At 39.9% G+C, this 13,348-nt stretch overlaps 1 protein-coding gene across 1 annotated transcript in view; it reads left to right on the top strand.

Annotated features, from left to right (window-relative positions):
• GOLPH3 (golgi phosphoprotein 3) overlaps nt 1-6,431 on the top strand; it is a 30,282-nt gene extending 23,851 nt beyond the window's left edge. Inside the window, exons 3-4 of the mRNA XM_042825747.1 lie at nt 1,301-1,415; nt 4,445-6,431. Coding sequence (XP_042681681.1) covers nt 1,301-1,415; nt 4,445-4,869 — 540 coding nt within the window. The 3' untranslated portion in view covers nt 4,870-6,431. The remainder of the gene's footprint in view (nt 1-1,300; nt 1,416-4,444) is intronic.
• Nucleotides 6,432-13,348: the final 6,917 nt, after the last annotated feature.

Here is a 13,348-nt window from a genome sequence, read left to right on the forward strand (position 1 = left end):
TAAGGATAATCTTGACATTACAGAGCTGTCCCACTCATTTTGTTCTGTTCATCTGCAGACTATGAAAACACAACTCCTCTGTAGCTTATAGTGTGGATTGTTTGATTCACAGAGCTAAACTTGGGCTGTATTTCTTTGGAATACTTTAAGCTTTTTCTATGTGATAGCAGACACCTTCTGACTATTGGGAAGCTTTACCTGAAAGTAACATTTCTTACCTGCTGCTTCTCCTGTAGATGTGGAATTGTTTTGATGTGGTTGAGTTTTTCTTTGTTTCCTGTTATTTCTTTACCTGCATATGAAGTGCCAACTGTGAAACAATTGCCAGATTTAATCATTTGCATAAGCAGCTTTGTATCTGGCAATTAGTCTTTTCCTGAAGAAATACTGTTGTGGAAAAGAGGAATATCTTCCTTATTAAATACATTGACTCAGGTTACTTAAACCTGTATCTTTTCAGTTTCATGCTGTTGTCTTTGAACCAGAAAAGCTGGTATTAGCGCATGGTTTATATAACTGCTTGTACTTTTAAATAAGCAGTTACTCAAATTCTTATGCTCTGTTATGTTACTGTGAATGATTTTTTTCCCCAGTGCTCTCTGGGGGAAATAATTCAATTAAATCATTTTAAAATTGACAAGCATTAATTCCTGTAGTGTGCAATACCAGTTTTTGTATGTATATAGTTTGCTTAACTGTTAGTGAATGGAAAGTAAAGTTTCTCATCAGTGTGTTCTGCAGAGCTGTAAAAATTACAGATGTTCTGTTGAGTTCATCACTACCCAGTGATCTTTGAGAGAAGAAAACCTGCTTTTTTATTTTTCTAATTGATTTCTCAACTTCGTGTTGCCCAGTTAACTGCAGTTTGTTCAGCTGGTTTGAAACAGTGAAGTAGACTGCCACCAGAGAACAGTTTAAAACTGTAGTGCATTTTTTGTTTTGAGGAGGAAAGGAAGGACCACCTTAGTGGTTTATCTTCCTTAAAATAAATAACAGTTAGTGTTAACACATGCTTAATAGCTATAGTTTTAGTTAATTAACTTTTGATAATAGATAACTGACTCAACACTTTTTTTTTTTTTTGCAATTAAAATATTGAGTAGCCTTTTAATGAGATATTTTTAAAACTTGCATATTCGTAACAAAAAGATTTGTCACTTTTTGATTTCCCTTTGTTCTCATTACAAGTAGATTTTTTTTTTTTTTTTTTTTTTTTTTTTTTTTTTTTTTTTTTTTTTTTGTTATTGGATGTTTGTGGTGTATGAATTAAGTGAAAATACTGTGTTTTATTCTGTTTTAGGTGATTTGCAAGTCTGATGCTCCTACAGGGGATGTTCTGCTTGATGAAGCTCTGAAACACATAAAAGAGACCCAGCCTCCTGAAACAGTACAAAATTGGATTGAACTGCTTAGTGGTAAGCCTTGGACGTAATGTATTTGCTTTTTTTCTCCCCTCAATAAAGCTAGTTACTTGGAATCACTAGAGATTATACTGTTAAATTTTGGAGAAAAAATTATGCAAAAATTTAATTAGTCTGCCTTCTAGAGTAGTCTCTTGTTGATTGTAGCCTTTAATCAAATGTAAGTAACTGTTGCTTTCAACTTGGTACGGAAAGGATCTAGGTAGAAATGTCAGAGAACATCTCAGCTCTGCACTAAAATGTGTCTTCTGGTAATCTGAAGTGAATCATGACGCTGCCCTGGAGCTATAACTATCTTTACTGTCTTTCTTTGTAACTGGAAATGAAAGCTACTGGAAGCCTGGAGCATGGTCATTTGGATTCAGTGCTCAGAACTTTGGATAAGAACTTAAGAAGCTACCTGTATGGTTGTAAAAATTGAGAGTGAAAATTCAGCCATCAGTCATAAAGAAATAATAAAGATGAGTTCTTTATTACCTGGAGAAATGTAACAAATATTTTCAAACACTGCATCGCACTTCTAGTTGACCTAAATGAAGGGTTTGTGCACAAATCTTCATATAAAGCTAAACATTTTTTGCAAAACAAAAAAAAGGAGAGGAAATAAACATCAGTTTGATTTCATCTTTACAGTTGCAGTTAAAACTCTTCATATAACTCTCCAACAGTTGTAGCGTGTACTGGTTTTCTTGCTTTTTGTTTTTTGTTTTTTTTTTCTGTAGCGGGAATTCTTTGCTAAGACTCACCTGCTTTTACAAAACACACAAAATGCAACTTTTCTGCAGAAGATCAGAGCTGTACTTCAATGATGTGAATAATGGAGGAAAAAATGAAAACCGTTTTGTCAAGAACATGGCTTTGGAAGGAAGGGGACTGTGAGACTTGGGATTGTTCACCTGAACCTGTTTGTTACTTGTAGAAACAGATGAGTTTCAAAACTGAGCAAAATTTTCTCCAGTTCTCTACTTCTTTGTGTTTATGTTCTTCCTGCGCTACCTCAAAAAGCCTGCCTTGCTCTTCTGTGTTCTCTTGCACAGTTCATATTCCGTTTTTTCCGTTCCTTCTTTCTAGTTCTAGTGTTGGTCAGTGGATAGAGAGAATGAGAGTTCTTGTCAGTAGGGGGCAGGGCTGCAGCACATCCCCACGATTTAGGCTGTTCTTGCTCAGCTCTCCTTCGCTTCTACAGCTTGTAAAGGCAGTTGTTTTCCTCTTCACAAATACTGATGTTTCACCTTATCAACATCAAGTTAGTACTGATTCAGAAAAGGTCATATAGTTAATGAACTATCTTGTAGGTTTTCCTTGAGGCATGAGCCTCATAAACTTTGGCTCCAGGAAAGTTATTATCATTAGTGCTTTGACTGAGACAGATCAGTATTTTTTGCTTGCACATGAGTATTTAATTACTGGTTCTTCAGTGGCATTAGGGTACTTTGCATTTCTCATAGTTGAGATCTGCCCTTTGAAGATTTTAATGGATTCTTTACTCCGGAGCCTGATCCAGGGAAAATAGTTATTCCAGCCATTGTTATCAGAAGTGCAAGAATGCTGCTTCTGTTCCAGTGCATGCGAGTTCAAAGCCGTTGTGGAAATCTTTATATGGGTGTTGGAAGCTACATTTGCTGGGCTTATAAGATAACCTCAAAGAGAGGCAAGTATATGGAATACAGAAGTTTGGGTCAAAAAGCCAAATCTCCCTGTGGGGGAGAAAAAAAAAAAAAAAGCCATCCATCTTTATTGGAATAAATGTGTAGTGGTAGAGGTTGGTCACAAGGTGTCACCACAGCACTAATTCTTACATCGCACAGCCACCTACCAGATTCAGAAGCAGCTAGGAAAAAGTGTTCAAAAGGACAGTGCCTTTTTGGGAGGTGATGGTGTGGGATAGTTTCATTCATGTTCAGGCTGGACAATCCCACAGCAGTAAGGAGTGGGACCTACAGGACTTCCTTTTACTATGCAGTTGGTGTCACCCCATTTGTTTACTTGACTTGGCTGTTACTTGCATACAGTTTGTCACCTTGCAACAAGTGGGAAAGACTTAAATTCTGTGTTTTTATTTATTATTACTGAAAATTAACCTACTTAAAAAATAGAAACACAGTGCTGTAGAAGTTGCCATATTGTTTATGGAAAAGCTATTTCTACATAAGAAATGTTCAATACTGTTTCTTTCTTCACCTGTAAAAGTGCAATGGCTTTTTAATATCAGGAGGAGATCTTAATGCTGAAATACTGAGGTAAGCTGACCCTAAAGATATTAAGTGAAGTAAACTTCTAAACGGAGATGGATTTCTCAGTGCTTAACAACTTCAGTTTCATATGTAGCTGTTGACATTTTGTGCTTTAAAAATTCCCTTCTCTGAAGTGCATACATGTGCTCTGAAGTGCTCTTGAGAGGAGCAGAAATGGAGAGCATAAACTTGAGGAAATAGAAAAACCAGAGTCATGTAGGATAGCCACATATTAGCTGTCTTTATGGCAGAAAGAATGGCAGTGACAGTTCCTCCCATCTCTGAATTGGTAAATACTGGAGGCAGACAAATATGTTTTAACTTTTAATTAGCCCTGAAGAAGTCAGGCAACTGGTCTAGACAAACTTGGAAAGTTCCTTCCAACCCAACTATTCTGTTCTAAATGCACAAGGTTGGAGGAAGTGCTTTTTAAATTGTAAACGATAACTGTTTTTGGTATCTCTAGTAAAACTCTTTGTGGTTGTTCTTCATAAGTACAAGAGTGCTTATTTATCATATTCTTGGTCAAGGCATGACTTAGCTAACACTGAATCCCAGCTATAAACATACCCTGAAACTCTTCAAATTTGTTCTCATGTTTTGTGTCCTTATCCATGTATCTGGATAGGTCAGAGATCAGAGAAGTGCTGACATGACCACAATATCTTACTGTAGTAGTCAGCTATATGAATTTGACAGCTCATTCTGCACCACAGGGAAGAAAATCACTGTAATAGTTCAGCTTAGTTTTTGCCTGACTAGTTTGTTTGTTTGTTTGTTTGTTTTTAGGTGAAACATGGAACCCGTTAAAGTTGCACTACCAGTTACGAAATGTCCGTGAACGGTTAGCTAAAAATCTGGTGGAAAAAGGTGTACTGACCACAGAGAAACAGAACTTCCTTCTTTTTGACATGACTACGCACCCGCTCACCAACAACAACATCAAACAGCGCCTCATCAAGAAGGTTCAGGAGGCGGTTCTTGACAAATGGGTGAATGACCCCCACCGCATGGACAAGCGCTTGCTGGCACTCGTTTATTTAGCCCATGCTTCAGATGTCCTGGAGAACGCTTTTGCCCCCCTTCTGGATGAGCAGTATGATTTAGCCACAAAGAGAGTGCGGCAGCTTCTGGATTTAGACCCTGAGGTTGAATGTATGAAAGCCAACACAAATGAGGTTCTGTGGGCTGTTGTAGCAGCTTTCACAAAATAACTGCAATCAGACTGAAGTGTTCTCTTTTCTTCCATGTAAACCAGTTGTTTCTCTTCTATTGACTATTCATATTTCCTGTAATTTGTACCTTCTCACATGATGAATCAGCTCTTGTTTAATGGGGATTATAAATGGTGTATTCCTTCCTTCTCTGTGCATTTGTATACAGGGTTCTGCTGGTACAAGAGAGCTTCCTGTTTAACACAACAACAGAAAAAGGTTTTACTGCCATATTGGCATTCCATTTCATGTTAAGTAGGAGTTATCTGAAGTACTCTGGTTACTCTATTTTTCATTTTATTGTTACTGAAGTGGTTTAACATGGAAAGCACCTCGAGGAAATGTGCATGCAATTGGATCACTAGTCTCAGCTGACACAGATGTGTGCATGCATCAGTACTTCTACAGTATGATTCAGAGCAGATCAAAAAGGGCCTTTTAAATCACCAAAGCTCTATGTTGAAGTGTCTGTCAGGGCATTTTATACACAGACCTTTTTTTCAATTATGTCTAACAAAATTACTTTAAAAGCAGAAATTCCGTTAAGCAGCTTTGTCAATGGTCCTGTGAAGATGCCCTATAAAGTTTCACTTTTCATGTAAGTCTCTCATGTACTTATACTTTCATTAGAATGATAGGTGAGTCAGAAGGCTAGTGTAGAAAGGTCCAGTTGTTTCATAAACCAGTTTGGGGATGGAATACATTCCATTATATTGTATATATAGTTTAAGTTGTATATTAACAACTGCCCCATCTTAGTATTTTGCAAGATCTATTTAGTTGTACGCCTGGTGCCCCTTACTTGCTGTCAGTTGTTGCCATTTGTTGGAAAGAAAGGCCTCTTATAAAGAGCATGTATGTGAAAGCTTTTTGTTTCCAGTGTCTACAGAGTTTGCCATCCAGATATTCTCAGTCTATACATTGCCTTTGATAATTAGTGTACAGAAAGAGACCACTTTCTGTCATTGTTAAGTGTTTGTTTTTCTTTCCCCTCCTGTATGGAAGATGCTTGTGACCAGTACAGTTCTTGAATGCAGTTTTAATTTTGTTTGTACGCAAGTTAATGTTTGTCTAAGTGTCATAATCTATTTTACACTTTAAAACAAAGTCAGTCCTAGCAGGTATTGCATGTACGTGGTTTGCAAGTAATGACTGCAGTTTGGATGATTAAGATTTCTGCAGTAGGACACTCATTTTAATTTTTGTATACAATTATGCTGATTAGCACACTGCTGTGGGGGGGGGAAAAAACAACAACAAATATTTACAACTTTGGCTTTTTAAAATTTATTGCCTCTTGACCACTCCTTGTTACATCTCCCACAGTTTTCACAATGTAAATATTATGCATTGAACAAATAAGTATTGGTTTATATAATTTTTTCCTCATAACGCAGATTTATAGTGGGGCTTACAGGTGTTTAGAAACGTTATTGGTTAATATTCAGAGCAAGAATACTAGATGGTGTATAACTGTAGAGTTGAAATTTAAGGGATCTCTTAATCTGTATACTAGCTTTTTACCTACAGTAAATAAACTATGATCTTGAAAGTGCCTGAAACAGAGCAAGCATGTCATTTTTTATTTTCTGTTGCTAATTAGAAAGGTTTTATTGCTTAACTGAGAGCGTTAGTTAATATCCTTCTTATTAGAAAGGGTGAGTTTATACTGCATAGATCAGTGGCGTTGCAGCGTTCATGACAGAGACAGGCAGAGTTAGCTTGTGAGCGTGCAGCTGCGCCTGCCCAGGTCGGCCTCTTCTGTCATGAGCACAACGCAGCCTCATCTGTGACTGGACTTCCAATTTTGCACTTCATTTCAAATTATTTAGATGCTTATTTCAAATTATTTAGTAGCTTAGTTTAAAACACAAATTAAATTCATGATTACATTTTTTAATAAGGATTTTAAAAACATGCTCCTTAACATTTAACACCACTCTGTTCATATCAGTACTTAAATGCTGTTTCTTTGGGGGGGGAAGGGAGGGGGAAAGATGAAACTATAAGAATATTATAAAGTATTTCAAACTCTGGTTTACAAATAAAAAGATAAACAGTGTTTTCTCAGTTGTAAGATGCTGTTCAGAACTTTGAGGACCTTGGGCATGAACTTGCAGCTTTAAGACAATTATTTTAAACATTTTCAAGCCTTGATTGTTGTAAGTGGAGGAAAAATGAAGGTTACTTCTATTTGACAGCTTACAGAATACTTTCTGTGCTTGGTAGTATTTGCTATTCCACTGCTTTCATTGTGTTGCTGGTGGTGTCTTCTTGTGTTTTGGAGCTCTTTGAGAGGAGAAAATAAATTAGTTGTAAGAGTCAGAAAAACAGTTGAGCACTCAGAAGCTGGTTGAGTGCACAAAACTTCTAAAACAGCTTTGAAAAGCTGAAATGAAACGTTTTGGTCTGATGACATCTTTTCATAATTCCCTTTCTGCCCTCTCACCTGTCATCTTCACTCCATACTTGTGTTCCTGCCATGTTTCACATTAGGTTGCCCCACATTCAGGGCTTTTGTCTGCCTTTGAGCCAGCATGTGTAAATATGTCACTCCTCTTTAACTGCCTCTGGAGAGAGGTAGTGTCCCATCCCCGTACATGCAGACAGGCAGATGTCAACTCCCTGCAGTACTTAGCACCTTGCTTTTCCTTCAAGGTAGAACCTGTGTGATGAGGGAACTTGTTACAGACGTTGGATAGGTCTGGTGTCAGTACTGAGTGGTTTGTGAAGAGCGACAGTATCTTCTGCTAGGTTGCCTGATATGAAGTTGGGTATGTGGGGAAAATAGAAGAGCTTTGGAGTCTTCAAGTCCAAGTGCCACCAAACCTTAAAGCTAGCAATGACGGTAAGTTAGGTAGATTAATAGGGACTGCTTTGGCAAACAACCTTGCCTTTGTTACTGTATCAGGTTCTAATAAAATGGTTGAACGTGGAGACTGCTCTGTTTTGCTGAGATCCGGTACCCTTCTTCCTGATAGCTGCCACTGCAGCTGACTAATGTGGTTTTAAGGGAGTTTTGGCTGGTTGGGTTCCAACTCTCACTGGCTGCTTGAAGTGAAGGCTGCTAGCTGTATGCAGAAGAACTTGAACCTCAAGGGGGAAGATGTTATTCATGGACTCGTTCTTTTAAAACACACTTCCATGTTAACATCAAAACAGGATTTTGAAGGATAAATCCACAAGTGATGTATCCGTATGCAGTTAAAGTCCTTGAGATTAACCTCCTCCGTTTCTAGAGATGACTACAGTGCTCCTATATGGGGTTTTAGTGAAAACTCTCATGCATGATGCTTTCAAGGTACAAGTTGCATAATTTGGCTACAAAAGACTGGTGACTGAGTGCTTGTGTTCATGCCCATTTCTCCTACAAAGTGAAGATATGTATTAATTGATGTGTTCTCTGTGAACTGAATCTGTACTCAATCAAAATAAAGCGCCCTTTCAAGCTATCAACTGCAAGTGGTTAATGTGTATCACGTGCATGTCATACCCAAAGGATTTTTTATTCATTTGTTGGGCAGTTCATAAGTGTTAAGCTTTTGGTCTTCACCAGTTTGGGAAACAGAACTTCTCAGATTTCCATTACAGCATCAATTCTGTGTAAACTGGGCTTTTAGCACTTGGGCAGTCAGAGCCTGTTGTGTCCCTCCTTGCAGAGAAGTATGCATTTCTTGAGAACAACTCATTTATTCTGTAGCAATGCTTAGTGTGTACATTGACATAATTACTCAGGAAGAGTTGCAGCCAAGTGCTTTCTAAGTGTTAAACATTGAAGTGAGATTTCAGAGGACCTGGGGTAGGAAGGCAGGCTCTTTGGGTGGGGAAGAAGCAAGGACAGAATCACTGCCTGTGCTCATCTCTGGACAACATCTGGAGTTTCTTCCCATCAGTTCTTGTTTTCTCCTTTCTAGAGAGCAGCAACATGAACCCTGTGAAGAGCTGAAGAAGAAACACCTTCTGACTCGGAAGTGGGAGAAACTTGTGTACACAGTTATAACTGGCTTATACAACAGTGGAAGAAGTAGGGAAGGAAATGCTGATGCATCGTAGCCTTTTTTTTTTCTTCTTCTTTTTTTTCTCCCCGTAACCTATCTGAACTTTAAGGCATTTTGCTGTTTCTAGTTTTTTTCTCTCTTGACTTTGGCACCTGGTCTTCTGTTCCTTTTCTGTGTATCTCAGTGACTTCCTCTTTTGTGCTCATAAGCAATCTGTACTGACTTCCAGCCTCAGATGTTGTCAGTCTTGCCTTTTCATTTTAACCTTTTATTATTGCTTTCAGATCTAGAGCCACCTTGAGCTCAGCTTTCCATCACCTTGTTGTCAGAACTGCTTTTGCCTCTTCTCTGACTGATGGTTTGAGCAGGTTCCCCTCCAACAAATAGCTTTGTCCATTCTAGCTGCCTCTGTGGCCGAACTGAAACAGCTGGATTTCTGATACAGCTGATACAGGTACAATTTCATAAGATGAACAAAAAAATGATTTAATTTACATTGACACTGCTTGTTGCTCACTTCAACAGCAAGCTATTGTCCATGCAGCAGAGGGAAAACTTGCAGCTGAATAACGTGACTTTTGCCACTTCTGTAACGTAAGTAGATCTTGTTTCTGAGTCAGTGTTCCAAGGACTTGCTGTCTCCTTATTAAATTTCTCTTGTAGTGAGGATGTAGACAAGATTCCTCCTTTTTTACTTTTTCCCTCAATAGATGAAGGAGAAGCCTTTAGCAGCCTATTGTAAAAAGTGGTAGTGTTCATAATCTTGCTTTGCCATTATCAGAGCATCTGCATGGGTCCTTCTTTGTTTCCTGCCTTCTCAAATGGAATCATGTTAGGACCAGCTTTTAAAATTCTGTTCTGACTTCTTAATTCCCTGAGGACCTCAGTCACTTCTGAAAGGTTTACCTAAGACATGTGTCGCAATGCTAAGCAGAACAACACCTACACACCACTAAAATCTCAGATCCTATGTTCAGAGGACTTGGAGAAGGAATTTAGTAAACCCAGGTCCTTTATCCATGCAGAAGTTCACAGTAACCCACCTCAACCACAGAGAAGTCAGCCTGATGGAGAAGTTGCATTGGTGCCTGAACAAAAACGGGTCAAAGAGGGCTTCCCCTCCTGCAAAGGCCCGAGGTTCCTGAGGCAGTTTATGCAATGTTCTTAGTGGCGTTTCGAAAAGACCTTCCATGGATGCATGCATTATTGCTCTTCGCCCACGCCCGTGTGAGAGTGGATTTGGTTGTGGGCCAGAGATGAGGAAGTCTTGCTGCCCCTGGTGGTGCAGTGCTGCTGCTGGTTCAGGCAGACTGTGAGCTGTGCCAGCCCTGCAATGGACCCAGGCAACTGGAGCTTACTCTTACTGGGATCCCGTCCCCTGTGCACCAGGGAGAGGTTTAGGGCCGAAGCGTTTCTCTGAGCACAGTGGAGGAAGCTGGAGAGCTGTTCTTGAAGGGGTCTGGCCGGAGCACTGCTGGTCAGCACTCTGCAGATGTCTGGGGTGTGCTCCTGGCTGCGTGGGAGAGGAACAGCGGCTGTTCACAGAAATTCCAGTCATCCAGGAAAGCGCCACGTCTGGGGAGTGAGTGGTTGTGCTTGACATGGGGAATGTGTGTGACCTTCCATGAGTTGGAATACATACAAATAAAACAGGCTGGAATAAAATGAAATTATAAACACATTGGGAATAACAACTGAGGGCTGACTGTTGGATGTGTTGCAAGCAGGAAATGGAACTAAAATTGCTGCACTAATAAATTTCTTGCTGCAAATATGTTGTCTGATGTTAGGCACCAGCTCTGAGAGAAATCTAGCTGAAGATTTACATGCATTTTAGTATACCCAAGTCTGACACACTCTGCCAAAGGGATACTGGATCTCCTTTTTGTGGGCTGATGTGCAAGGGAATTTGTACACAGCGTTTACAGATAAGCATTTAAACTAACTTCTTACATTTGTTTCTTAGAGAAGGCAGTTTTTTTTTGATGTTGCTAAAGTAACCTCTTTTTTTCCCTTTCTTTTGTAGAGAATATGCTGCCAGGTTCATGTATGGCCGTCTATCAGTGTAAGGTTTCAGGACAGTTGAAGCTAGCTGCAAGCTGCAGAGATATATAGTGTATTTTTGTTTACTCTTCACAGTGATGGAAAGAAGCACCCCTTGCTCATCTTTAATTGAAGTGTATCTTCAGAAGCAATCACTTAGAAGATAACTACAGGAATGAGCAGGCTGGTGACTATCCTGCTCTTAGCATGTCTTGCAGGCAATTTTTATCATCTGCATTAAAAAGAGTTCAGAAATCCAAGCATTCACCCCCAGGTATTATGGTAATGGTGGGATTCAAGACTGCTCAGCCCTCAGCTCCTTTGCTGTGCAGTCAGATGACTCCCAGCTCTTCCACCTGTCTCTGGGCTCCCTGAGGCTTGCAGATGTGCCTCTGGCCAGCTTCAGATGAACAGTCAACTGCCCAGGCTCCCCTCAAGCTGCTCTCCTCCAGGTTTGTCTCCTCTCCCATGAACATGCAACCTCAGCCTGCAGGTCTGTATGCAAGTTGCATGGGTGAATGCCATGGGTCCATCAGCAAATGAGGGAGAAAATAAATATCAAACGTGGAAAATGCTGATGTAAATTGACAGAAAATCTTAAATTAGAGCCCTGGCAGCTCGGGATGGAGGGGGCAGACAAAGGAAAGCACAACTTGGATGTGTGGAGATCCTTGAGGTAAACCTATGGGTTTTACCGAGGGGGCTGAGAGTGATGCTGAGCACCAGCCAGGAGAAATCACAGAGGCTTAAGGAGGTCCTGGGTCAGAGCAAAAGCAAATTAATATGCCTGTCTGTAGGACAGGGAACATAGCACAGTTAGACTTGTCTCCAGTGCTGGGCAAAAACAGCAAGTGTGTCCTCTTGTATCCTTTTCCAAATGTGTAACAGAATGGAAGGTGCCTGGGATTGGTCATAGATTTACTAAGTGAAATTGTGCCTGACCACCTCAGTTACCTCCTGTGATGAAATGCCTGGCTGAGGGGGCAGTGGATATAAGACCACTCGGTTTCAGCGAAGATTTCAGCACCATCTCCACAGCACTCTCATAAGGACGCTATAAGAGCATGATTTGGAGGGCCAGACGGTGAGCTGAGGTGAGAACTGTCCTGGCCACTGGGCTCCTGTAGTAGACTGGGTCTAATATTTCTCTAAATATAGCTTCATTAGCCACATGAAGAGACCGCATGCATCTCTGGAAAACATGTTGATGATATTAAGTTAGGGAAGAGTTGTTGATGCACCAAATGGAAGAGCTTCCATTTAGAGGGACAAGGAGAATCTTAAAACAGGGTCAACAGACATCTGCATTAGGTTTTTACACTGCCCACACAAGGCTCCACTTCTCCTTGCTGACCTTCCCTAGGAGTCTGTTGGGGGAAAGGTTCTGCACCTCCAGCCGTGGCTGTTGAAATAGCTTAAGCCAAGACATGCAAAGCCATTCAAGCCCATGGCTGTTATTTATATAGCTGTTCATCTACTTCAGAGAGGCATTTGTCTCCTCTGTGGAAAGGATTCCTATTGTAGATACTACTGCTAAACAAAAGAAAGTGAGAAACGGATTCGCAAAAGTGTGAATCTCTAGGATATTTTCAGCAGATAAACGCATCTGTCACTTCCTTCAAATACAGAATTATGCATCTACACCAGAGAAATACTTGCCTTCCCTATTAAATACCCATCCTTACTTATGAATGGACATCATGGAACTTATTGCTGCAGCGTGTTATTTTTCTCATGTGGGGGTCTCTCCTCATGTGCCAGTCCATGTATCACGAAACTCTCACTCACATCATAATTTTCAGTGCAGACTCTTGGCATCTTTTAATTTTCAAATCAACTTTACTAAAGCCAAAAAACAAATTGCCACCTCTATCCAACATCCCTTGGGAAGAGGAAAAAGGCTCATGTTACTCCAGAAATAAACAGCTGGAGCACCCATGGAATTACTCCCTTTTGGAGTTCTGCTATAACAGAAACATAAGCTTGCACTACTTAACAGCCAGGAGAACCAACAAAAAAAGGGTCAAAAAGCAAACTCAGCTGTAATCACAGTTGGCTGAAGTGTTGATTCATATCGTAAATTGTGGTAATTGTTTTTTAATTTAATTAAACGCACACACAGCTGTGTAATTAAAAAGTATGTAGGTGTTCTAGGTTTCTTTAGGAACTAACAAGCACTTTCATTCTTGCTTTCCGTCTGCACTGAGTCACAGGTAATGCGAAGCAACAATAGTGATTCTTCTAATGGCTTTTTTCTATGTGGATACAAGGTTATTTATAGCTAGCTACCTTTTATTTGAGCGCTGACCTTCTGCATGTGTAAAGGCCTCATATTTAGATTGCTCATTTTTTATAATATGTGACCTGGACTTTTTAAGTTTCACTCAAAATACACCTTCTTTTGGTTCTCATTACTTCTAGGATGGAAGAGGCAAATT

This window comes from Centrocercus urophasianus, unplaced genomic scaffold, assembly GCF_019232065.1.
Source record: "Centrocercus urophasianus isolate 14NV4802_14NV808 unplaced genomic scaffold, USGS_Curo_1.0 seq_25, whole genome shotgun sequence".
Taxonomy (NCBI): Eukaryota; Metazoa; Chordata; class Aves; order Galliformes; family Phasianidae; genus Centrocercus; species Centrocercus urophasianus.